This window comes from Hyaena hyaena, unplaced genomic scaffold (genome assembly GCF_003009895.1).
Source record: "Hyaena hyaena isolate Hyena2069 unplaced genomic scaffold, ASM300989v1 scaffold_326, whole genome shotgun sequence".
Classification (NCBI taxonomy): domain Eukaryota; kingdom Metazoa; phylum Chordata; class Mammalia; order Carnivora; family Hyaenidae; genus Hyaena; species Hyaena hyaena.
This window is the reverse complement of record NW_024080959.1, coordinates 438,736-464,484: the sequence shown is the minus strand read 5'-3', so window position 1 is coordinate 464,484 and position 25,749 is coordinate 438,736. Positions and strand designations below refer to the sequence as shown.

Genomic DNA, 25,749 nt, shown 5'->3' with positions numbered 1-25,749 from the left:
CTTGAGAACTAAGAAGCATCTTTGAATCACTGACAGTAGATGTGGCTTGTCATTTTTAATGACAGGAGGCAGTATGCTGGTTTCCACTGCCTGCCAAGTAGGCAAGGACGATCCTTTTCCCCTAACGTCCTAGGAAGCTCAGTCTGAGGGCCAGCCACAGACCCCCGCGACCCCTGGTTTCGGTAAACTGGGCGGTGGGCCCGCCTCAGCAACCCTTTCTCCAACGTGCCTAAGTGTGTGCGGGACCCGCTCTGGGGAATGCAGCAAAGAGCTGAGAGCAGCGCCTCCTCCGGAATAGGAGGGGGGAGCTCGGCTGGGAAAGCTGTTCTAGGGAGTTGCCTGCAAGCAAGCAAGCAACCAAGCGGAGTTGCCGATCACTCCGGTTGCCCGCTTTTTTATGCAGTTTTAACCAGTCGTCCAAACTCGTTCCCCTTTTTTGCAAACCTGCAAATCACCACCTACACTGCACCAAAAAGAAGGGGAGGGGGAAAAAAGTAAATCTCATTCTCCCTTCTCGCCCTCCCTTCCTCTCACCCTCCCTTCCTCTCCAGCTCGCTCGCTCTCCCTCCCTCCCTCCCTCCGTGCGGCTGCCGCTAGCCTCTCGGACTGTGGCTCTTTCCGACGGGACTTCGCAACTTCTTGGTTATTTCTCAGCCCCCTTTCCTTTTTTTTTTTTTTTTTTTTTTTTTGCCACCCCTTGCCATGAACCGGACCGACAGACGCAGGGGAGGCTGTGCTTTCTGCCCCGGGGAATGGCGGTTCGCTTCCTGGGGCCGTGCCGGGGAGGATCGGCCGAGGAGAAAGAAAGGGTGGTAGAGAAAGCTGCAGGAAGGAAGAGAAGGGGCACCTCCGTTCGCCGCGGGCCCCGCGCTGCAGCGCCGCTCCGAGCGCCGCTGGCGATGGCCGCGCGCCCGCCCCGCGCCCCCCGCTCCTCCGGCGCCCGCAGCCCCCGTGCGCCAGACGCGTGGGGCGATCTTTAAAACCCTCAAGTAGGAAGAGACCCCGGAGGACAGAAACCGGGGTGGGGGGGCTGGGGGGGGGCGTAGCACAATTTTTAAGAGTTTCCCGAAGAGAGAAAAGGAGGAAGTCTGATCGTTTTTGCCTGTGCTAGCTGTTAAACTTGAACGTGTCTCCTGGGAGCATCCAGGGTTCCCCAGGAGTTACTGGAAAGCTGAAACTTGCCGCGCGGCCCCGGGAGCAGGAAGGATCCCGAGGGTGGGATTAGGGCGCGAGTGCGTGCGTGCATGTGTGTGTGTCGGGGCGGGGGCGTCGGGGGGACCTGGCGGACTTCGTGAGGAGGGCACACAATGGCACTGCCCCGCGAGGCCGCCCCAGTCCGGGACGCCGGGGGGCATCAAGCCCCCGGGGCGCGCCGGGACTGCCCCGCGCGCGCCCGCCCCGCCCCGCCGCGGGGCTCCGGCAGCCGCGGCCGCCGGCGAGACCCGGCGCCGCAGCCGCCCCGGCGCTCCCGGAAACTTTCCTCCGCGCTGTGCGCCGGCTCCCTGTCCTTTGTGCTGGCCCTGCTGGTGAGGCCGGTGCGCGCGGAGACCGGCCGGGGCCCGGAGCCGCGTCAGGAGGCGGCGGCGGAGGAAGCGGCCCCGGGCGCACCAGGGGGCGTCTTCCCGAGGCTGCGGGGAGGTGCCCCCGGGGGCGGCGCGCCGCTCAGCCCCTGGCTGCAGCCCTCGGCGCTGCTCTTCAGTCTCCTGTGTGCCTTCTTCTGGATGGGCTTGCACCTCCTGCGCGCCGGGGTGCGCCTGCCTCTGGCCGTCTCGCTGCTCGCAGCCTGCTGCGGGGGGGAAGCGCTCCTCCAGATTGGGCTGGGCGTCGGGGAGGATCACTTACTCTCGCTCCCGGCCGCGGGGGTGGTGCTCAGCTGCCTGGCCGCCGCGACATGGCTGGTGCTGAGGCTGAGGCTGGGCGTCCTCATGATCGCCTTGACTAGCGCGGTCAGGACCGTGTCCCTCACTTCCTTAGACAGATTCAAGGTCGCCTGGAGACCTTACCTGGCGTACTTGGCCGGCGTGCTGGGGCTCCTCCTGGCCAGGTACGTGGAGCGAATCTTGCCGCAGTCCGCGGGGGCGGCTCCGAGGGAGCATTTCGGGTCCCAGCTGATTGCTGGGACCGGGGAAGATATCCCAGTATTTAAGAGGAGGAGGCGGTCCAGCTCCGTGGTGTCCGCCGAGATGTCCGGCTGCAGCAGCAAGTCCCATCGGAGGACCTCCCTGCCCTGCATACCGAGGGAACAGGTAAGCACTGGCAAGCTCCTCTCGCTCGCCTCTCGGGAAGACTCGAAACGCTTGGGATTCGCCACGGAGTGGAGGGAATCCCAGAACTGGGTGCTAAAGCAAAAATTAGTCTAGAAAAGTGCTGTCACTTCAGACCTACTAGGAAACTAGACACTCTCCCCGTCTCCCACGGTGTCTTCCAACCTGAACAACAGAAACAATAATAAGTAACAAAACTAGATGGCGTTTGCAGGGTCTTCCACAGCTGGGTCAACTTTTTAGATCTGCTACACCTGGCGTTTGACTTCCTCCACTTAAGTACCCTCGTAGCTTTGCTAATGTAGCAGAAATCTTCCAGGGCAGCTTTTTAACACTGGGTGATTTTTCAGCACGTGGAGTTTGCTAGGTTTCTTTAGTACTTTTTATAAAGTTTCATCTAAAGTGACAAGTAAATGTTTATGGAAGTCAGTAAAAAGATTCTGAAGTAGAAGCAAAGAATGCTTGAAGGTGAGGTGTTGATAAACACTTTCTGGCTTCGCAGCAAGTTTTAGTTGAAGAGGCTGCAACTAGTGGTGCCCAGTTTGTTGTTAAATGTAACTTGGGGACATAGTTATTTACAGGGTAATGTGTCTTGTATCCTAATGATAAACTTCTGTTTGGGGGAACAATATGTCTAAACTGCGGAATTTGTCAGTCTTGAACTGAGCTCTTAGTGTCAACTAAAAGACAACATTTCTCTTGAGTAGCATCTTAAGTGGATGTTTAGAAATTCAAATGAATGTATACAGATTATACAGGAAATATGAATTCAGGAGAATAATTCTAAGGTTGCTGGTGGTATAAATCTCTCAGAAAGGAAGAAGAGAATTATGAATGAAGTTGTCCTATGGGGAAAAAAAAGTTAGTGAATTTTGGAGATGAATCTCCTTATCATTAAGCATTTTGAGACCATGGAATATAGTTGCTATAAAGGGCATAGAAGAACAAATCCCAATTTTAAATGCAAATTGTTTCTGAAAAGGTATACCTAAGTGTTTGCTTCTCGACTCCAAACAGATATGACACTTAAGGGGGTGGGAGTTGTAGAGAATTGATTATGTGTACAGCAAGTGGAAATTTACACTTTTCCCATTAAAGTTTATGCCTACCTATGGTCTATTTAGGACAACTTTAGTGAGTGGGAGAAAGTCCTAAGATACAGTAAGCTTTTCTTTTTAGGCTATTCTGTGGAGAATCTTGTAGATCTTTCTAAGACCTAGCAGTCACCATATGGTGTGGTGGCCAGTTTGTTTTTGAAATGGAGTTGATTACACAGAATGCAGTTGTTTGACAGTATTTGGCAGAATGGATAACAGCATCATAGTCTCTGTGTTTATTTTAAAACAAATGTACTTATTTAGCTTTTTGTTTAGATAAAGCAAATATTTCTTGTGTATAAGCTTACTCTAAGAGTGAAGTTAAAAACACGCCACTGACTGATAACTTAGTTTTGGTAGAAATTCGGAAATCACCAGAATAAAATAAGCTATGTATTTAACGGTAAACTGATAAGGGGGAAAACACAATTTAGTTTCTGTTCAAAGTGTCAGGAAAGAGTGTCTTTTAAATGAAAACACCACTAGTTTAATTATGTTTAGAACACTTTTCTTTGACTTCAGGGGAATGTGATGTGATCATTGCAAAATTGAACCGTACTTTGTAAGGCAAATCTTTGTTTAATCATAAATAACTTGACTCCAAATTAATATCACTTAACCTCTTACACTTCTGAAATTCCATGTAACATTTAGAAGTTAAGCCAGAAAGGTAGATTTAAGATAAAGATGTTTAGGTGAGTTAACCAGCAGTGTTAATTATTCTGCAGATTTTTATTGATTTTCTCTGATTTGAAATGATAAATGGAGAATTCAAATAATCTGCAGACTTACAGGAAAATAACTGAGCATTGCATTTTTAAATGTTTTGCTGATCAATGCTGTTGAAAATGCACAATTTATAATCTATTTTGGTCATTTTATTTGGTTCCTATTTTTTTAAAGGCTGTGTTTATGAAGAATGTTCTAAAGTGAGAGAAACTATCCCTTATGGTTGATGGAAAAACAAGGTTACATTTAGTAGAAATTTAGATCCTTGAAGTTTTAATGAGGGCACTGGTTAGTGTATGCGTATTACTTAAGACTAGTTTTTATATACAGCTCATTAAAATTGTTGCTGAGTAGAATGGGGGGGGAACTCACATGGAATAGTCTCTTACAAGATAGGGCAATGTCTCATACGTTAGCCTAACTGTGTGAAAAGTTCAGGAGCTATATAATAAAAGGCTTATCTGTTTTATCATAAGGAAACAAACTTCTGGTTAAGAGTGCAAAGTGTACACTGTCATCTGCATACTTTATGAAGTCAAGAATCAAAATACTTATAAAGCACGTATATGACCCTGCCCTGAATGCTACCTTTCCAAAAGAATGTCTGTTCTCAACTCAAGACAATACTTGAGCTACAAGTGAATTTTAAATAGAGGTGTAAGGACATAAGGCATACAAAGTCTGGCAGAGGCCTCTTGAGAATTTATTTGAACCTTGTTCATTGTGAGGTTTAAAGGTGAGAGAATTTCAGCCTTTTCTGTATGAATGATAGTGGCCACCTGCTTGTGAACTCCCTCTCTTCAATAACTCGATTCTAAAAGGTCAAGGAGTGGGGTGCCTGGGTGGCTCAGTCAGTTAAGCATCCGACTTCGGCTCAGGTCATGATCTCACAGTTTGTGGGTTCAAGCTCCGCATCAGGCTCTGTGCTGACAGCTAGCTCAGAGCCTGGAGCCTGTTTCAGATTCTGTGTCTCCCTCTCTCTCTGACCCTCTCCTGCTCATGCTGTCTCTCTTTCTCAGAAATAAATAAATAAATAAATAAATAAATAAATAAATAAAAACACTGAAAGGTCAAGGAGAATTGATGATAAAATCTCATAAGACAAAGCAACTGACAGAGAGAGATATTTTCCTCTCTTTTCCCCCTCGCTTCCTGAACCATAGCTAAGTCTAAGATTGGATATTGCAAATGGAATGAGTTTTGCAGTGTGGATGATGAAGATGGCTTTAAGCAAAGGAAGGAGAAATAGGTCTAGTCTTTAGTTTACAGAATTAATCTGACACTGGGTCTCTGAATGCAAATGAAGGTATCTTCACTCTTAGAAAAGTCTGTAACATTTGTGTGGCTTTTAGTTCAGTAGTATTCCAGTCCAGTATCCTTAAGACTCAGGCTGATTTGGTAGATCTGTGTGTCAAACTGCACGATTTTGGTTGGCAGATGTGTGTTCATTATGGCGTATGTATCTTTTCTAAGTGGGTGTTCACATCCTGGAGCAGATAGGTCTCTATCAAGTTATCACTGTACTGTCCAAACAGTGCACTATACAGAGATACTTAGAATTTCTTGAATTATTAGATATTTTGCATGATTAATGTTATTTTTCAACATAAAATTTTATGTAATTTTTACCATTTGGATATTGTATTTTAAAGGGGTGTCTCTATTCTCTTTATTCATCAAAGAACACCATTGGCTAGTCATTCCTCTTTAATTACTGTGACCAATTTGCACATTCAATTTTGAAAGATTCCTAACCGGTGCCATTTTATTTAAGTTACATGTGAAGAATTTAATATTTTTGCCTATGGCTTCACATAAACCCAAGGTATATGTCTCTCTCTGTTCACATATTTGTACCACTCAATAACAAAATTCTTGGAGATGGATACCGAGTCAGTCAGAAATGTACAACTATATTCTTTATTTTGTGTAATTAGAAATCAGAATGTTTTCCATAAACATCCCTAAAGCTCTTAAACATCTTTAGCAACCATAGATTTTTGTAGGAATGTAGTGGAATCTGGTGGTTGGTTATCAAAAGTAGAATCAAGTCTTTCATCACTGATGTAAGAAAGGTATTTTCAAATGAAAAAGGAAGTAGCAACAATAAAACAAAAGTATGAGAAATAGGTATGCTTTTTGATGGTAGACACAGAAAGGCCTTAAAACATCTTTTATATGGAAAAGTAGAACTTCTGTTTATAGCATGGATATAAAATACAGAAGTATTTCTTTTGAAAATAAAGAATATATTGTCCTTTAAGTTCCTAAGTACATTTAAGTATAATGTACTATATTCCTCAAACTGAATAAATTTCAGAAACAATCATAGGTTTTTAATTCTATAACGTTTCAGTAGGATGACTCCACATATGGTGATACAAAGAACACTACTGATTATTTATGACTTGCTGACAGAATTAAAATTAATTAATTTCAACTTCTGAAAACATGAAAAAAAGAAAAAAAACACATCATTTTCTTATCCCTTGGGAAAGGTAAAGGAAAATAATTTTTTGTGCATTTGGGGACAAAATTGTGATTTTTTACTTTGAATATACAGATACATTTAAAGCATACTGAAAAACAGTTTAAACTGACAGAAATAGTCAGTGAATCTATATAAATTTACAGAGGTTGGAAGGAGTCAAACAGTAATTTTACTCTTTCTGTATTGAGTCTAAAGTGTAAAAAGTTAAAACTTAGAACTGAAAGAAATGCTGTGTATGCTGGGCTGTCATGTTAATTAAATAAACAACCAGAACAGTGACTCTGTGTATGAAATACATTTTGAAAAGCCTGGGCAGGGGGTGCAGGCAGGCAGGGGTGAGTGACACTGGCCTGAAAAAGCATTCATTGTATCTGTAGTGACATTTGTGTGAATTTGTTGTATTCTATTAGGATAAAACTCTGAGACTAATCTTTGCAGGACTGGAGTTGAATAAAGGCTTTACTAAATTTAATTTCACTTCTTTAAATAGGATTGAAATGGAATGTTTATGAACCTCAAAATTAGAAATATTTCTATGTATTTTAAGATTTCAGTTAATATGGTTGGTTTCAGTAACATCCCAATAGAGTCTATGTAGATTGAATAACACAAATTTTCAGTGACATCTATCGAATGAATGAGGTTTTTTCGGATTTAGGGAGAGAGTTGTATTTTTCAGGAAACATTGTTGTGAGGTATAATCTCATGGATGTATGAAGGTAATTAATGCAATTGTTGTAGCATGTGGTGTTCTGAAGGATTTTGACACGCAGACCCAGTGCCTTTGCATAGAGCAAGTTTCTTTGGTTTTGTGAGATTATGTGTGACCCTACACGTTTGTGGTGAATTGTTTATTTAGTTGGTCTTCCGTCTCCTATCCCATCAAGTCTTTCTCCTCCTCCTCTTCTTTTGTGATATTTATAATTGTATCTTTGAAAAAACCCTCAAGATACAGGAGATTGAAAACCTAATTTATGTTTACGTTCTACATTTGTGTTTTTAATGAAGCTCTGTTAAATAATTTTGAATGAACCTCAGAAGGTTCAGGTATCTTCATATTCTTATATTTAAATTTGTTCTGTTAATATTCAAATGAATATTATTTTTTACATGGGAATTTAAATCCTCTTAGTAACTACTTATATATACTTTTACTATTGGTAGTATTTTTAAGAAGGATCTCCTACCTCCCCAATAAGGATTTTAGGGAATTGTCTTAACTTGGATCTCAGAATATATTTGTGCTGTTGTTAACATAAAGCACACAGCTTTGATGTCTGGAAGAAAAATATCTTGAAGATGTCGAATAAATTGTAGTTCAGAGTAAGATCTGTTGGATAAATATTCTCAAAAACATTAGTTGGCTATATGTGTTCACTATAAATATGTACTATGGTTCTAAAAGAAGATGCTACCCTCAACTAATGTTATCCATAAAGGTCTTTGGTCAGTGAACCTATCGAATGTCATATCAGCACATTTTATCTATGTATTAGGCCTTGTGTGAAAATCGTACAAATTATATACAGGTATAATATAGTTGTCTCTCCAGAGCTTAAAAACAGGGTAGTGAGAGATCAACATAAGAAAAGGGGAAATCAGTAAAATAGCAAAATGACCTCTTAAAGAATACATATAATAGCTTGGTGTAGGTTTTACATTTAAATCCAGAGCCATTTATCTCTTCTCTGAAATTTTATGCAGAACTTCATCTGTTCATTTTTCTGGAATAAAGGTCTTTAGTTTCATAGATTTTCATAACTTTCTCAACACATACTGGTTAAACATAAATGATTTTAGATTTTGAGCAACTTTGCATTTTGAAGATAGAATTTTTTATTTTTAATGGAAATTACGTGAGTACACCTTTATAGTACTACTGAAATAAAGATATTACAGGATTTAGGAAGGTATACTTCAGTATAGTACAATGATTGATTGTTTTCATATCCTGAGGTAGTTTATGGCTTCAAGTACTTTGTAGCAATGAGATCTCAAAATGCTTAATTCTGTACAGACTGTAGTTAAGAGACTAAAATTAGTCTGATTTTAGAGAGAAGGAAACTGAGGGAGAGTCAGCTAAATGTATATAGTTAGACTGGGGGGAAAATGTTGGCTTTTATCCATTTTTCTCTTGGAGCCAACTGTGCTGCTGGGGGAAGACTAGGAAAGGAGTCAGGCTGGTAAATTTAAGTTATCATTTGTGAGTTGCACATGGAGTGAATTCTAAATTTCTCATTCAGAATTTGAAGACTGAATAAAACCCATTGAATGGACAGATAATAACACAAAACTCTTTCAAGCCCTTACAATGGATTTTCTGGTTATCAAAGTAGCAGGCAGCCTCTGTAATGTATCATTCAGGACTTTGTCCCATGAATGAATATCAATTGCATTGCAAAGTCTAACATTGTGAAGTCTTTATCTCATCAAAGAAGAGCATGCTTTGGTGGCTTGACTATTGATTTTTGTTTTTTATTTTAGTTCTTTAATAACTCTATTTCAAAATGTTCAGGATTTCAAAATCCAAGGCAAAAAAGTAATCTGCACATCAGTAAAGCATTTCTTTGTTAACAAAAACAGCTGGTGGTTTTTGTTCACCTAAGTTATTTTGCATGGTTTCCTCAGGAATCCATTAAAATGTAAGTAAATAGGATGTAATATTAGAGGAGTTCATGAAGAACATTACCATTTATAAGGTGGAAAGCTAGTTGGGAAAAGTCTAAACAACTAAACAAGTTCTGCCTATTTGATTTGATTAGAGCTGTCATTTGTTATCGAGGAATCTGAATGGTCACTAAAGACTTTTAAATACAGCTAGTCCTGCTAAAATAGTAATTAAATTACATAAATGCGTTCATGTTTTTATCCTAAAATAGTAATAAAATTACTTCAGTGTACTCCTTTTCTTTCATCCAAAGGAAGTTTCATCCTATGAATCTAGTTATAAAGAGCATATTATGTCTGTTGGTGTATATGTACACGTGGGCTCACGTGTGCATGCTTGTGTATGTGAGATTTTTCCTCTGCCAGGAAATTGCTTTGGTTATACCAATTTAGTGGAGAAACAGTGTCACCCAGTGGCTTTGATGAAAACAGTCTTCTAAACATTATAGATAAGCGCTGTCCAATAGAAATCTAACATGAGCCACGTTATTTAATTTTATATTTTCGAGTAGCCACATAGAAAAGTAAAAAGAAACAGGTGAAATCCATGATAATCATGTTTAAAGTAGTCCGTTATGGCATATCAACATAAAATCAATATAAAAAATTTCAGGATATTTTGCATTTTTTGGTTATAAATTTAAATATCTAGTGTATGTTTTACCTTTACAGCATATATCTCAATTTGGTGTAGCCACATTTCAAGTACGAAAATGATACATGTGACTAATGGCTACCGTTTGGACAATGCAGCCATACTTAAAAAAATTTTTTTTATGTTTATTTATTTGAGAGAGAGACAGAGACAGCGTGAGCAGGAGAGGAGTAGAGAGAAGGAGAGAGAGAATCCCAAGGAGGCTCTGCATAACAGTGTAGAGTCCTACACGGGGCTCGAACTCACAAAACAGATCATGACCGGAGTCGAAACTGAGAGTCGATGCTTAACTGACTGAGCCACCCAGGCACCCCTACTTATTATTATTATTATTTTTTAAAGAGATGGTATACTTGAATATTCATGTGCCCTCTTCAGTTACAATCCATTGAAATTTATAAGTGACCTTTGTAACTCTTTCTTGTACCACTAACTGCTACGCTAACAGTTGGTCTGCTTTCCCGCTTGTCTTTATTTCACATTATTGCACATATTTAAAAATATTATTTTAATTGGAGGGGGAGTTTCACAGACTTCCTGAATAAGGAGACCTTATGTTTACCTGATTTATAACACAGTATCAAGATTGCCAGTTAATAATGATTTTTGCCTTTCTGAGTTTGATTTATAACCGGGATTGCTTATGTGGACAGTGTGAACATGTGATTAGTCACGTTCATGGTGATTAGTGTATAATTGGGTTATCTAATGTCTCTTTAGAAATGAAAGTGTTTATGTTTATAGTGCAGGTCGTTATCTTGGTAACTTAGGAAACTAAAGTGACAAACCTGCTAGTAATTTTAATGGATGAAAAGTATAGCAGTGTCTGTCAAGAGCTGATGACTTCTCACCATTGCTTATGCAAACACCACTTTCATGGATATACAAAATGAAATGAAAATAGTTCCATTTTGTGTATAAAAAGGATTAGAGATTCGGGTAGTATGGAATTTTGAGACTAGGTATTGAGATGAGGTGGCTTTAGAGCTCTGTGTGATTTCAAAATGCAGGGTGAAATCAGAAAAAGGTACAGATTTTGAAAAAGACCATGATTTTTGAATGTCGCTTTCCATCTCTTCTCCCCAAACTCCATAAATTCATGAACTCTAGGCATTGTTCCAATATTACATTGAGAATTCAAAGAAAATTTTTATATAAGGCATGTTGCTTTATATACACAGATACATACAATGAGTTTTTTTTTTAAGTATGTGTTTATTTTGTGTATAATGGTTTATATCTGTGTGTGATGTTTGTGGTGAACTTTGATTAATAAATTCCCCTTCTTTGAGCCAGGCCCGTTATTTATTTTTGCATTCTAGAATAAAAATAGTGAGATACATAGATCTTTCACATATCACTTAGGAAATCTAAAAAGAACAAAAGACAGTAGAATCATGATATATAAAGAAGCACATTTAGCTAAAATGAAATAATGTGAACTCAGGCTCACTCCTGGTGAAGTTGGCTAAATTTAGACTTCTGAAAGTAGCTAGCTGGGGAATAAAGTGTCATAATAATCATAACTGTTACTTGAAAGAGTTTGTATTTGAATGTAACTAGTCATTTACTCTGGCTAATTTTGAAATTGCTTTAAATAATGCAGAAGTTGGACTTGTAAAACTTTTTTTGCCAGCCATATTTTCAGACAACGAGTATATGTGTTTATGTGTGTGTGTATTTTTTTCAAAGAAATGCTTTTATTTCATATGTTTTTAACCTAGAAGATTCTTCTCCCTCAGAGTGTGTTTAAAATTTAAGGAATGCCTTTCTATCCCCCATGCCCCACAGTACCTTGTCAGATATGGAAATAATTTTATGCAAGAAGCTTGTGGTTTTGATTTAATAGGATTTTAATAAAAATGTTCCATCTTCTGAAGTAAGTTTAAATAATGATACTTATGCTATGTCTATGGAAAGCATTTCCCCCTGTCCAGGTATAATCCACTTAAATAAAGTTTGCAGTCATTAAAAATATTCTTTTGGGAGGAATGCTTTATTTTGTGGTAACCCACGTGGAGTCAGCATTCTTCGGATATTTTTAAACGCTAGTTCTTATTTTTAATCTAAGCGTTGTATATGATCCACTTAACTTAGGCACTTGTCCACTTAGGCAATGCTTCGCAGGAGGCATTGTGATACAGAGCATCCCCTTGTTTGGTGGTTCGTATTTTGGGGTCCTGACCCTGCAACAGTCTCTCAAAGTTTGAAAAGCAGAGGACCTGTTGAGTTGCCCAGGCTACCTTCAAACTTTGCTTTCTAGGCTCAGGAACTAAAGTCAAATTCTGATCATAGCCGATTTCATTATAAAAGAATCAAACTTTGGAGCCTGCCTCTGGCTCAGTGCCTTGCTCTTTGTGGGTGCCGACTGGCAGGTGAGACGGATGGGTAAGAAATAAATGACTTTTAATCTGAAATATTTATCTCCCTAATCTCCTGATTGAGCTAGCGATTAAAGCGATTTAAGTGAATTTCTATGGAGAGAAGAAAAGAAATAGTCTACTGGCTAGTCCACGAACTTAGATTTCTAGTGTATTTGTATTTTTATTCCTTAAAAAACTGTTCTCTTGCATGTGTCAGATAAGGGGCTGAATTTGCTGTGCTCTTACTGGGAGGAAATCCCACTTTCAGCATGAGTCCTAGATATTTATTTTTAGCTCACTCCTAACTGAAAATAACCAAAGCTACCACCAAGATCGTTACAGTATTAATGTTAAAAGAAGCTTTGAAATTAGATACTTTTTTTAGAAAAATAAAAACTGAAGTCCTTTCCATGTTCAACTGATAAATTAATTGAGAGAGAATAAGCAGACTTTATTTGTTCCTATCACTTTCTGCAACATGTCAGCAGGTGATCTTAACTGCCGTCCTGTATGCTCTGTTGGTTTATATTTTTGTCAGAGGGTCTTACTGAATAGCTGTATCTGGAAACGTCTAATGTAAAGTAAATCTCTATTTTTTCCTTTAAGCGTGCTCAATTAAAAAATTATTTTGAGTCACTTGTTTCCAGAGATGACTTGTCAATTGTGCTAAATATTCTAGAAGTTTGGTGGTCTAATTGTAGAGTCCAGACGAGCTGAAAAATCAGAAGTGTGCACTGTTTTCTTGAGATAGTAAGTTTTAGTTTATCCAGTCAATTATTCTGATATATCTAGTTTTTAACAGAACTTGACTTGTTAAAATAGAAAGCTTTAAAACCAATGACAATATTTTGTTGCTGAAGTTTTAATACTTCATAAAGATATTGTCATAGCCTTTCACTGAAATCAGAAATATCTCTTGAGCATGGTAGTCAGATTATCATGCCTTTAGATAAACTGGGAGTACAAGGTTTATGGGGAAAAACAGTTATTTTCAACTATATTTTATAGTGACAAGTTTCTTTTACTTTGTGGATGCCAAATGGTAGATTTCTTTTTTTAAGAAAGGTTTCCATTACTGAAACCTATCAGGAGTTTGAGATTTCTTTAAATAAATTATTTTTTTAAAAAGCTGAATGTTTCTATTTGGAAAAAAATAAATTACAAACTAAGAATTTAGTTCTAAATTAATTCATATTTTGCAATAAGCAAAATATATTTTTGTAAACAAACCATTTCAAATTTGACATTTAAATTCAAAATTTGGAAGCAAATCTTTTCACTATATTTTCATTTTGGGACAGGAAGCTAGCTATGTGTCTGTACCATCTTGAAGAGTGTCTGTTTTTACTTTTAATGATTTGTTTTTGCTCTGATCGGAATCGTTTTTGCTAGATAAACAGCGCCTAAATTATAGCCCAGTTTTTAAGGCAGTAGCCTCATTTTGTCTGCTGCTTTTTATTTCTTTTTGCTTGAATAATAATTGAATCGGCTCTTCTTAACCCCTTTAGAGAATGGCGGCTAGAGGGGCGCCTGGGTGGCTTAGTCGGTTAAGCGTCCGACTTTCGCTTAGGTCATGATCTCGCGGTTCGTGGGTTCGAGCCCCGCGTCGGGCTCTGTGCTGACTGCCAGCTCAGAGCCTGGAGCCTATTTCAGAGTCTGTGTCTCCCTCTCTCTCTGACCCTCCCCTTCTCACGCTGTCTCTCTCTCTCTCTCTCTCCTACAAATAAAAATATTAAAAAAAAAAAAAAAAAAAGAGAATGGCGGCTAGAACTTTTAAATGCTTTCAGTGGAACTTCTGTAATGAATTAAGTAGTCCTAAGTGAAAAGTGTAAGTATTTGGTTGGGAATGTTGGGTACACGTAGAAATAGACACTGATTAGGTTATTGAAAAACATAAAGTGGTGCTGGGAAAGGGAAATTGCCCGCAGTAAATAAGTGGAAGAAATTAAGGCTGGTGTTTGCTTGTGCAGCGAGAAGTCTAGATTGAAATCAAAGGAATAATTCTTCAGTTTAAAAAATATATTTATTATATCATCTTTTGTGTTTATAACCTTGGTGCACTTAAAATCTAGAACTTCTGGTGATTTGGAAAGAGGAGAAGATCCTGAGTGAGTCACTCCTGGACACTGGGCAGGAAGTCCAGCCATGTGTTGGGTTGGGGTCTGTCTGCAGACCAAAAGCACTGAGATTATTATTTTTCAGAAATCATAATGCTATTCATGAACTTTCCTGACCTTATGACTTTTCAAAACATTGATTCATATTTTTCTTCAGTGCAGTTATCATTTTGACTTATAGATGTCCTCTTATGGCAGTCCTGTGTGACCTTTTACCTTTATGGAGCCAGATTGATTAAAAATGTCAGCAAGTAGGGGCTCCTGGCTGGCTTACTCAAAAAAGCATGTGACTCCTGATCTCAGGGTCATGAGTTTGAACCCCCTGGTGGGTGTAGGGATAACCTAAATATTTCAGCAAGTAGATGTATCTCATTTAACATCCAGGACTGTTTCACAATGACTCTTTGTTACCTTCTAGGTATCTCAATAAGTCCAGATTCTTAGCTTCTTTTTGCCTGGTGTAATTAGTCTTACATAATTATAATGCTGTGTTAATCAGACTATTTTATGAATTCTAATAGTAACTGTTTCTGATTAACAGATTAATAGACTTCTTTTAGATGTTTTATAAATCTGTGAGAAGATGGCCTGACCTCACCTACTTATAACTACACATCATCTGGAACTTTCTAAATCCAGTTGCATGTTGTAGTTCTCAGATTTTAGTGTGAATAAAAATTAGAGGAGACGCATATTAAAATGAAAATTCCTAGGCCCTATGGTCAGATATCCTGATTTAGTTTTTTGTAGAATGGGGTCCAGAAATCTGAGGTTTTTAAAATTTATGTTATTTTATGTACCCCAATGTTCATAGCAGCACTCTCCACAATAGCTAAAACATGGAAAGAGCCTAAGTGTCCATCAACAGATGAATGGATCAAGAAGATGTGGTTTATCTATACCATGGAATACTACGTGGCAATGAGAAAGAATGAAATCTGGCCATGTGTAGCAACATGGATGGACCTTGAGGGTGTTATGCTGAGCGAAATAAGTCAGGCAGAGAAGGACAGATACCATATGTTTGCACGTATAGGAGGATTAGGAGGAACTTGACGGAGGACCAAGGGGGAGAAGAAGGGCGAAATGGTGGGGGAAAGGGAGAGAGGCAAACCATGAGAGACTCTTGAATGCTGACAAAAACTGAGGACTGATGGGTGTGGGGGGGAGGATGGGCATGGAGGAGGGCACTTGTGGGGATGAGCACTGGGTGTTATGTGGAAACTAATTTGACAATAAACTATTTGTTAAAAAAAAAATAAAATAAAATTTATGTTATTTTAGACCAGGAGTACATGAGTGGGGGAGGGGCAGAGGGTGAGAGACTGAATCTCAAGCAGGCTTCATGCTCAGCACAGGGCCTGATGTAAGGCTTCATCTCATGACCCTGAAATCATGAGCTGAAATCAGGAGTTGGACACTCAGCTGACTGAGCCACCCAGATGCCCCCAAAAATCTGAAGTTTCAAGGTGCACTGTAGGTACCTCAGTGGAGAAACATGGGACTATAAACTTTTGTCTACTAAAACTAGACAGAAAGTTCTGACTTATGCAGTCTGATTAAACAAGTAGTTAAAAAAAATATTGGTTCAGCACAGTGGGGAGAACTTCTTTATTTATTTAAACATGTGTGCAGTTTACAGTTTACAAAAGTATGACATTCATAAAATTTTCACTTTGATTTCCCCATTGAGGACACCTCTGAGAAATCATTTTACCACTCTGCATATCAATTTCTTCTTCTATAAAATAGAAATAACAATTTTTCTACCTATTTCATATGGCTGTTATGAAACTTAAATACAAATAAATTTCTTGGACAAATGTTAAGTAGAAAGAGTATATGCACTTTGTAATGTGCACAGATTTCTTCAACTTTCTGAACTTTAATAATCCATATCATAACATGGGAGTAACACAGATTTTTTTAAGGTGTGAAGATAAAGTTAGTGGAAATAATGGGCATTGGTTTTTGTCAAACATTGCTTCTAACTGAACAAGGATAGTATCTATTCCTACCTATTGAGGCCAAGTCATTGAAGGTTGTGGGCTTAATATCAGAAAGTATCAACTTTACATTTGATAAGAAACCAAATGTGTAAGTCTTATAGAAGTTGCAGGTTTTCTGGAAGTTGATTAAAATGATACAAGATTAGAGTTGTGTGCACACAGTCAAAGCTACTGACGAATGAAGAGCCTGGGGAGTCAGACAGATTAACAGTTGAAAGTGAAAAATCTGACAAAGATGGTGAGAGGTGCTTCTGAGGAACGTGATGTGAGTGAAAAAGGATGAAGGGAGATACTGAGGAATATTGATGGGGTCTTTGAACATGTCTGCAAAAATGGCTGATGATGCTGTTGAGAGTCAGCTTGTGTGTCCTAGAACCCCATCAGAAGTGTGTTTGTGTATAGCCGCCGTTATAACCTATATTTTGGTTTGAAAGATTTCTCAGGACTTTTTATTTCATTTTTCATGGTAAAATTCCAGGCCTATCCCTCCTTGTTTTTTTATTATTTACCATTATTGTCAAACAAGGGACTTCCTGCTTATAATCTCTGGAAAGTAGCTAGTGCAGCATAGACTCAGCAATGGCCCTCAATGGAAGGGAGTGATGGTTTAATTCGTCACATAAAAATATTCCTTTAGTTGCTCCCTCTTTTTTCCAGACCTCACAGGACTTCAGTACCCAGATCACTTTTTTCCCAGATTTTCCCACTTATTGAATGATCTTTCAGTCTAGTCTGAGGTGGTCATTTTGGTTTGAACTCTGTGGAGCAAGGGTCCTGCCTCATTTCACTGTACCACCATTGGCTTCAATTTAGAAATTCTTCCCGTGGTGGTCTTCTTTTCCCCCAACTTGGTCATTGAACATTCTCTGGTTTTTGCTTTTGTCATGTAGAAGGAGATGTCAGAGCAGTGATGGGAGAGTGTAGTCGGTAAGTAGGCCATGGAAGTCATTGCAAGGCCTTTGCTCCAAGCAGAATGGGAAGCTATTGAAGGGTTTTAAGTAGAGGAAGATGTAATCAGACCTATGTTGAACAGGATCTTTCAGGCTTTTTGTGTGGAGTGAGAATAGGTGTTAAGATGGATGAAGAGAGAAGGGTTTTGTAACAATCCAGGTAGGATTGGGAATTAGACCAAGAAGTAGTGTTAGTGGGAAATATATCTTGAAGGCAGTCCACCAAAATTGATAATGACTGACTGAATTTCCCTCTGAAGGGAGAAAGAGAGTTTCTTTAAGTTCTCTTTTATTTGGGGGCCAACTATTAAGGAAATATCTAGATCTTCATTTCTTTTAAAAAATATGATTGGTTTGACTTTTTTGCTTTCCAAGTTTATCTTCTGTCTTTGGTTTTCAGGGGATGTACAAATTGTAAACCCCACTTTCAGGAAAGCCATCAGATCTCCTTATATTGAAACAAATTCTAATCAGGTATCTTACACTCCTCAAATGTCATTAGTTTGTTAGGGTGTTATAACATTTAGTAGATAAAAGTTGGTTTTGAAATTTTATTCTTATATAAGTGTCTTTTTATTTTAAAATTATTTTTAATACATTTAAGGGTCCTTCTCATGCTCTCCCTCTTAAAAAGATGTATTTGTAGATGCTTTAACATTTCAGCCTCTAATAGAGCAAAAACATTAGACTGTTCAAAAGAAAATTGAAATCTTTCTGTTCTTATTAGTGTTCAAATAGTCTGACAAATCCCATCTTATCTAAAGGCATGTTGCCAGTCCATCCCACACCTTCCTATAGAGGAAAAGCTTCTATTTTGTTTTCATATCAACTCAGACCATTTGTCAACCTACAGAGCACTTCAGTGATAAGTGCTATATAAATAATTAAATTATAATAGTCTGATTGCCCTGCAACTTTTCAGAGTTTGCTAACTCTACATTGTGGTTAATAAATGATTATGAAATATTTTACGTATTGGTTGAGAGCAACAAAAGATAGGAATTTTAAAAAGTGTGAAATGAAGAGTTTTTAATCACATGAGAAAATGTGTTAATGAGAGGAAAACTGGGAAAGAGAATTGATCTGTGAGGCTATCACCTGTAACAACAAAATGTATAACAGAAAGGATAGGTGTCAAAATGTTTGTTGTTGTTTGTATGAGTGTATCATGGGTGATTTTTACTTTTCTGTATTTTCAAAGTTTTTAACCCTGAACACACATATTTTATAATCGGAAAAACAATTAAAGCTTTGTAAAGAAATGTAGTCCTTTGACATCATTCTGCATGACAGGCTCACAAAGCATTTTTAGGACCACTTGCCTATAGCTGTTGGACTTACAGGCATGGAAATAGCAACTTCAGCTGCCTTTATGAATGGTGATATGGCCATTAATAAATTTTTGAAGTGAAATTTTGTACTTCCGATTCTTGACCCGGATGGCTGCACAAGCTTAAATTTCTTAGAAGATCGATGTTTGACTAGTACGTGTCCCTCTGAAACGAGTTCCTGAAACTCTAGATTGACATATACACAATTTTTGTAACGTGACCTGGAGATACAGTTTCATGAAGAAAATACACATATACACTGAAATATGTATTTATATTTGGAAATGTACTTCAATTTTCACAAAGGCTTTTGGGCCTGTTTTAGGCGAAAAGGTGGCAATAAAACTAACTCCATGCTGGTGGTATGTTGAGATGAATGTGAAAACAAATGAAAGAAAATTCTTTTTAAAAGGTACATAAGGAAAGCACTGAGTCTACTTCACAGATTCTCAGGCCAGTTAAGTTGCAAAAAAGTCAACTTTATAATTGTTTTTCAAAATAATGGACATTTAAAAAGATATTTGCCTGAAGGACTTTCATGTACCAAAGTATTTATTAAATACATAGTATAATTTTTCTAATAGTTTATGCATAGTCTAGAAATACAAGCCTTTTTATTTTACAATATTTAAAAATGTTATCCATCATTTATACACAGACTTATGATAGTTTTATACTTTGCTTTACCTGCATCTGAGTTATACTCTGTATAATGTTGATTAATTTCAGTTTTACTTGTCAGCATTTTGTTGATTATTCTTTGCATTTCCTGTATGAGGGTCAGGAACTTCATAGCATTTTCATTTGCTATAGTTTGTTTAAATAAATGAATAGGGGGAAAAAGCTGTGTGTAATATTTTAAAAATTACTTCTACACCATGGATTATTACCATGTTTTCTCATTTGAAGAACTGTAAATTTATATGAAACTAAACTTGAGAATATTAACCCAATTTCTATAACTACCTAAACAAAGACAATGTGGTCTCACTTTGACCACTGTCTACCTACTAAAGTAAAACCTTTGTGGGGGGTGCCTGGGTGGCTCAGATGATTAGACATCCTACTCTTGTTTACAGCTCAGGTCTTGATCTCAGCATCCTGAGTTTAGGCCCAGCTCCACCCAATGTGGAGCCCACTTAAAAAAAAAAAAAAAAAAAAAAAACTTTGCAGAAATAAATATGATAGACAAGCATTTCATCCTCTTTTTTCTGTTCTATCCAGAGAGCGTAAGTAGATTAGCTGATTGCCGATTATGTTTAATATGGTTGAGTTAAGGTGACAAGAGACTGGTGAGCATTTCTCTGTCAAGTGTATGTGTGTGTTAGGGGTGGGGGAAGGCGTGTTGGTTTTGGCAGTGAGGTTAGTATTTGGCTAGAATCCAGATCTCAACCTTGCAGGTCAGAGATGTACTTTTTCTATAGGACCAGAGGTTATTCGTTGCTAAGGTACACTAATAAAATTAGAACTCGTGAATCAGAGTGCCAGGTTATTAATTGATATGAGGGAATTTAATTGTAAGGAAGATCAGAATACCAGTACTTACTGGTAAAGTAAGTAAGTTTCTCATTCCTAGTGGGAAAGTCACCTTTAGCATGGTTAGCTCCTAGATTGCAACTAGGGATCCCTAGCTTGTGGGAATTTTCCTTGGAAAACTTACAGTGTTTGTGTTTTTTAAATTTTAGTATGTTTGAAGAGTTCTCAGAACACACCAGAGAGGTGGGATTGTTGGTGGAGGGTTCAGAGTGGACCACTGTTGCACCCCCTCCCTGAGTTATATATGATATTAACATTAACAAATGATTGCAGTGCAAAGTGATAAATACTTAGAAAGTTATGAGAACTTTGCACTTTAGGAAGATCAGAGCTAAATTCAATGCTTAAATGCTATCTCCCTTTTTTTTTTAATTTATTTTGAAAAAGAGACAGAGACAGAGAACGTGTGGGAGAGGATCAGAGAGATAGGGAGACAGAGGATTCGAAGTGGGTTCTGTGCTCACAATAGAGAGTGCAGAAAGCCCAATGCAGGGCTTGAACTCAAGAACCGTGAGATCTTGACCTAAGTCAAAGTCTGATGGTTAACTGACTGAGACACCCAGGCATCTCTCACATATTATCACCTTCTTAACGTGGATTTGTGGTAAAATTCTGTCTTCCTTTCTTACTTCTCTTTTGGATTTATTTCCTACCTTTTCTTGTGTTTATATGAATAGTAAGCTGACTAGACTCACTTTTGGTACCATATAAGGAATGTATCTAAAAAGGGAGATCTGGGTGGCTCAGTCAGTTAAGGGTTAAGCTTCTGTTGCTTGATCTTGGTTCAGATCATGATCTGATGGCTGGTGGGATCAGGCCCCACTGCTGACTCTGGGCTGACATTGCAGAGCCTGCTTGGGATCCTCTCTTCCCCTCTCTCTCTCTGCCCCTCCCCCTCTCTTTCTCGCTCTCTCTCAGAAATAAACTTAAAAAAGAAGAAGAAAATCCCAGTGTATCCTTATAGGAGTGCTTCCCGGTGTTTCCCCTGTGCACATGAGATCCAGAGGGAAGGAAAGAGAGAAAGGGCAAAATGTTTTTGTGGGATTGGATGTCTGGTATGGAGTGATGGTGTATTTTGGAAATGACATGTGGAATGGAGAGCCTAGCCTTTGTGGATGAGGAAGAGGTGGGATGGTGGGAAATTCTTAAGAAATAAAATAGGGGTGGGGATTGTGGAATGAATAATGGAGGAGTGTTTTAAGATTAGGCTGAGGAATATGAACATTATTTTGTCTGCACCAAAAGTTATGAAGTTTGAAATTTTATTTATTTATTTATTTATTTATTTATTTATTTATTTTTTACAGAGAGACAGCATGAACGGGGAGGGACAGAGAGAGAGGGAGACATAGAGCTGGAAGCAGGCTTCAGGCTCTGCATTATCAGCACAGAGCCCAACGTGGGGCTCAAACCCACAAACCTGTGAGACCATGACCTGAGCCAAAGTTGGAGGCTTAACCAACTGAGGCACCCAGGTGCCCCTGAAAGTTACTAAGTTTTTTTTTAACCAGAGAATGATGCCAACAGATGAAACATAATTTTGATAACAGTGGATCAAATGCTGGACAAACTGACATTTTTGGGAGACAAGTAAGGGAGTATTGTAAAAGTCCTGGTTAGAGACAAAGGGATTTATTAGAAAAGTTGTGGTTGGAAAGCAAAGGTGATTCAAGAAAAAAAAAGAGCTGCAGTTGGGAGGAATAGTCAGTGATGGGTGTTGAAAGGTGTTAACAAAGTGCACAGATACTCCTTTAGTTTGTGAATCTGGGAAACTGGAAATATTGTAATGCCCTTCTTGGAGAGAAAAATCATAAGATCAGTGTGCATTTGTTTTTAGGTTTGGAATGAGGAAGGGAAAGCGATGTGTATATTTGTTTAATTTGGATATATCCCATGTAGGTTACTTTTGCAGCCTCAGGTGACCTTGTTTGTTTGAAGTCGCCCAATTTCATTTGTTCACAGAAAATATTTCAATATTAGAGTTACCTTTGTTGACCATGTTCCCTTGCTCAGTATGTACATACTTTTTAAAAAGAACCAGAGGGGCGCCTGAGTGGCTTAGTCGGTTAAGCGTCTGACTTTCGCTTGGGTCATGATCTCGCGGTTCGTGGGTTCGAGCCCCGCGTCGGGCTCTGTGCTGACTGCCAGCTCAGAGCCTGGAGCCTGTTTCAGAGTCTGTGTCTCCCTCTCTCTCTGACCCTCCCCTGCTCACGCTGTCTCTCTCTCTCTCTCTCCTAGAAATAAATAAAAAAATAAAAAAAATAAAAAAATAAAAAGAACCAGAGGCCTCTTGTGCCCAGTCTATAACTACAAGCAAAGAAAGCTTGTAGGCTTTGGCCATTTTAATAAGTTCAAAGACAATCACCCTATTTAAGATTAGATTGTAAGTTGGTCCTAAATCTTACAGGACAGAAAGCTTTGTACTTTTGGTGTTGATCTTACCAGTGAAATAGACCAGCTAGAGTCAACAGAGACTGCTGTCTCTGTCTAATCCTCTGAGATTCTTAGGTGATTTATGTCATAGCCCCAGAGTGCATTCTAATTTGTTAAAAAATTTTATTTATTTATTCTGAGAAAGAGAGAGTGGGGAAGGGTGGCGGGGAGAGAGAACCCCCAGCAGGCTCTGCACTGTCAGCACAGAGGTCAATGAGGGACTCCATCTTACCAACCATGAGATCATAAGCTGAGCCAAAATGAAGAATTGGATGCTGACTGAGGTCCTCCCAAGACTGCATTTTAAAAGTATGTGGTCAGACTTCTTATCCTTGAACAAATGAATGGTGGGCCATAGAACTAGTTAAAAATTATTTTGTCAACTGAGATAATCTAGGCAGTCTAGAGCCATTGACTTTGTAAAATTATCTGATTGAATTCCACTTTGGTATGTTTCTTGGGTTTACCATGTTTTGTCTAAATGTTTACCATGATTTGTCTTTATAAATATTACACATGTATAAAATATATTAGGCTATGCACTCTAGGTCAAGTTTCCTTAAGTGCAATGCAACGTCTATTCTTTTGCCCACTTGGTAAAGTTTCCCACCTGGTAAAACCCTTCATTGCTCTTGGTACTCTTCTGAACTTGTTTTTATTTTATCATCGTGGAATTTGGCAGATCTTTTTGTCTTGTTGATGTATGTATTCCTTTCCCTAGAAAGCATCACTGCTGTTACATTCTAGAGTTGGAGGGAAATTAAAGGTAGACTAAATTTATAAAATTCCTAACAAGTGGCCCTCGTTAAACTTTTGCTTCATTGCTACCATGGCAGAGAACTAAGTTCCTTTCCATAGCATTTCCACTCTCCCTTACCTCTCTTCCTCCACCTCTTTTTTTGGAAATCATGGTATTTTGAAATTGAGAAGTTTGGAACCTGGTACAGTAGTTTAAATGTGGTGTAACCGGGACAAAGCAGTGTTTATTGTCTCCTTTTTCTTATCAGAATAATCTAGACCTTTGTTTAACACATACTTGCTGAAGCATCAATCCTAGACCCAAACTGTAGCAAAATACCGGTGAACAGGTAGATAGGATGTGTGATTCTCTAACATACCTACTTACAAACCACTAATCTAGATCGTAAGATCTTATATATACTAAGACTGCATTTGCTTTTTTTTGTTGTTCGCAAAATAATCTATATATGTATATTTAATTTTTAGTCAGTTAAAACTTGGAAGACCTTCACTAAGCTCTGTCTGTCTCTATTGTCTTTGGTACTTTCAACCTTCTGCTTTTGTTTGATTCAGATGAAAAGAGGAAGATACTCAAGTTTTCTGCTGTGTTAAGTATCTTCCAGTGATTTGTATATGGTTAGAATAGCGAAAAGTGAGAGGAAGCAACATTATATATGTGAAATTTGGTCAAGTTTTAGGGATTTAAAATAGTTCCATTTATCTGCTTTCTCTTCATTCAGAGTAGACCTTTAGCACAATAGAAATCTGTAAAAAGTTTAATGATGTCTTAAGTTCTCACCAGTATGGAAATGTAACATTTTGTCCATGATTTTGTATATAATATTTAAATTTCAAAAATTGTTTTAATATTTGTATTAGCACTCCATATAGGTCTGAAATGTAGCTGAAAAAGGAAGGCATGAGCTTTGATGCTCCAAATTATGGGTGCCCTTGGAAATATTATTAACATAAGACGGCTCATTTCAATGGCAAAATGAGCTTTTTATCCTAGGTGAGATCTTTGAGGTGGCAGGAACAATACCTTTTTGTTTCCTACAAAGGTGATTATCACATAGTCTGGCTTTTCAGACTCTAACCTACCCTTGATTCTGGTGTGTTCTGTGTAGAGAGACCTCCCCACCTTCTGAATAATGCTGTAGTGATTCATGGTTACTGATGTGTGTGTCACATCCATCAGGTATGTTGAAGTGAGGAAAAAAAAAAAACTTAACAAATAACATCTCTATAAACTTGATCCCAGAAGGGCATGAACCTAATTTATGGATGGAGTGAGCATTTACTTTCCTGTACAAAGTTCCTTTAAGGATGTATTTAAATAAATATAGCTTAGAGGAAGGGCCTTTTCAGGAGTTTTCATTTGCCATGAATGAAATATTCTTGCAAGAGGCAATATTTGTCTCCATTTTTACAGGTCATATAGATTTTACTTTTGATTACTGATTTTCTAACCTTGGATGGCAGATGATTTCATATTTTTTCCCATAAAGTTATGCTTCATTATTTATTTTCTATAGTTCATGAGGTCATGCTTGTAACTTAGGGGAAATCATAAAAAAATGGAGCAGAGAGGAAGTTCTAAAAGGGTATTTCTGTCTTAAAGATGGTATGAATTACTTTTCTAGGAGTTGGGATAAATACAAACCTCTGTAGCACTTTGGCCAATAAGTGAAGATTTCCTTTATTTAACACTGAAATGACACCAACTGCTAAAGAATTGCACCTGAAACGTTTTTATCTAAATTAGTTACTTATTTGTAGAACACATTAGCTAACAGAAAAACATTGTAATTGTGTAGAACTCCACATAGTCTTCTAGAAAAATTCTAATAATTTTGTAATTCTGTAATTGTAATCTTCCTAGAAGAAAATATGACCTTAAAATATATATATACACCAGAACTTGAATTAGTTATTCTGTGTTTCCAAAGTTTGAGTATTGCATTGGTTATCAACTCAGACTAATTTTGCCCTCAGAGAACTTTTGGCAAAATCTGAAGAGATCTTTAGTTATTAGGATCTGAGAGGTGCTAGCAACATGCATCTACTAGGTAGAAGTCAGGAATGCTGTTAAACACCCTATGATGCATAGGGTGTTCCCCCCAAATAAAGAATTATATGCCACAAAAGGTCAATAGTGCTAAGATTGGGAAAGATTTTAGAGCGTTGTGCATTTAGTTTTGTTATCACTCTTTATAGACAGGAGGGTGAAATAAACGAAAATAGAAATCTTATTCTAAATGTGAAAATAGCGGTAGATCTATTGATGGAATGGAGGAATTCAAGTCTAGTGCAGTAATTAAGACATAACATTTGTTATCAGATTAGGGTTCTGATCTTCACTCCCA

At 38.3% G+C, this 25,749-nt stretch overlaps 1 protein-coding gene across 2 annotated transcripts in view; it reads left to right on the top strand.

Annotated features, from left to right (window-relative positions):
• The first annotated feature begins 1,307 nt into the window (after positions 1-1,307).
• The window catches only part of PDE3A (phosphodiesterase 3A), a 307,235-nt gene continuing 282,793 nt past the window's right edge, over positions 1,308-25,749 (top strand). For both annotated transcript variants that reach the window (XM_039249014.1, XM_039249013.1), the window contains exon 1: positions 1,308-2,246. In XM_039249014.1, the coding sequence (XP_039104945.1) occupies positions 1,308-2,246 (939 nt within the window). The remainder of the gene's footprint in view (positions 2,247-25,749) is intronic.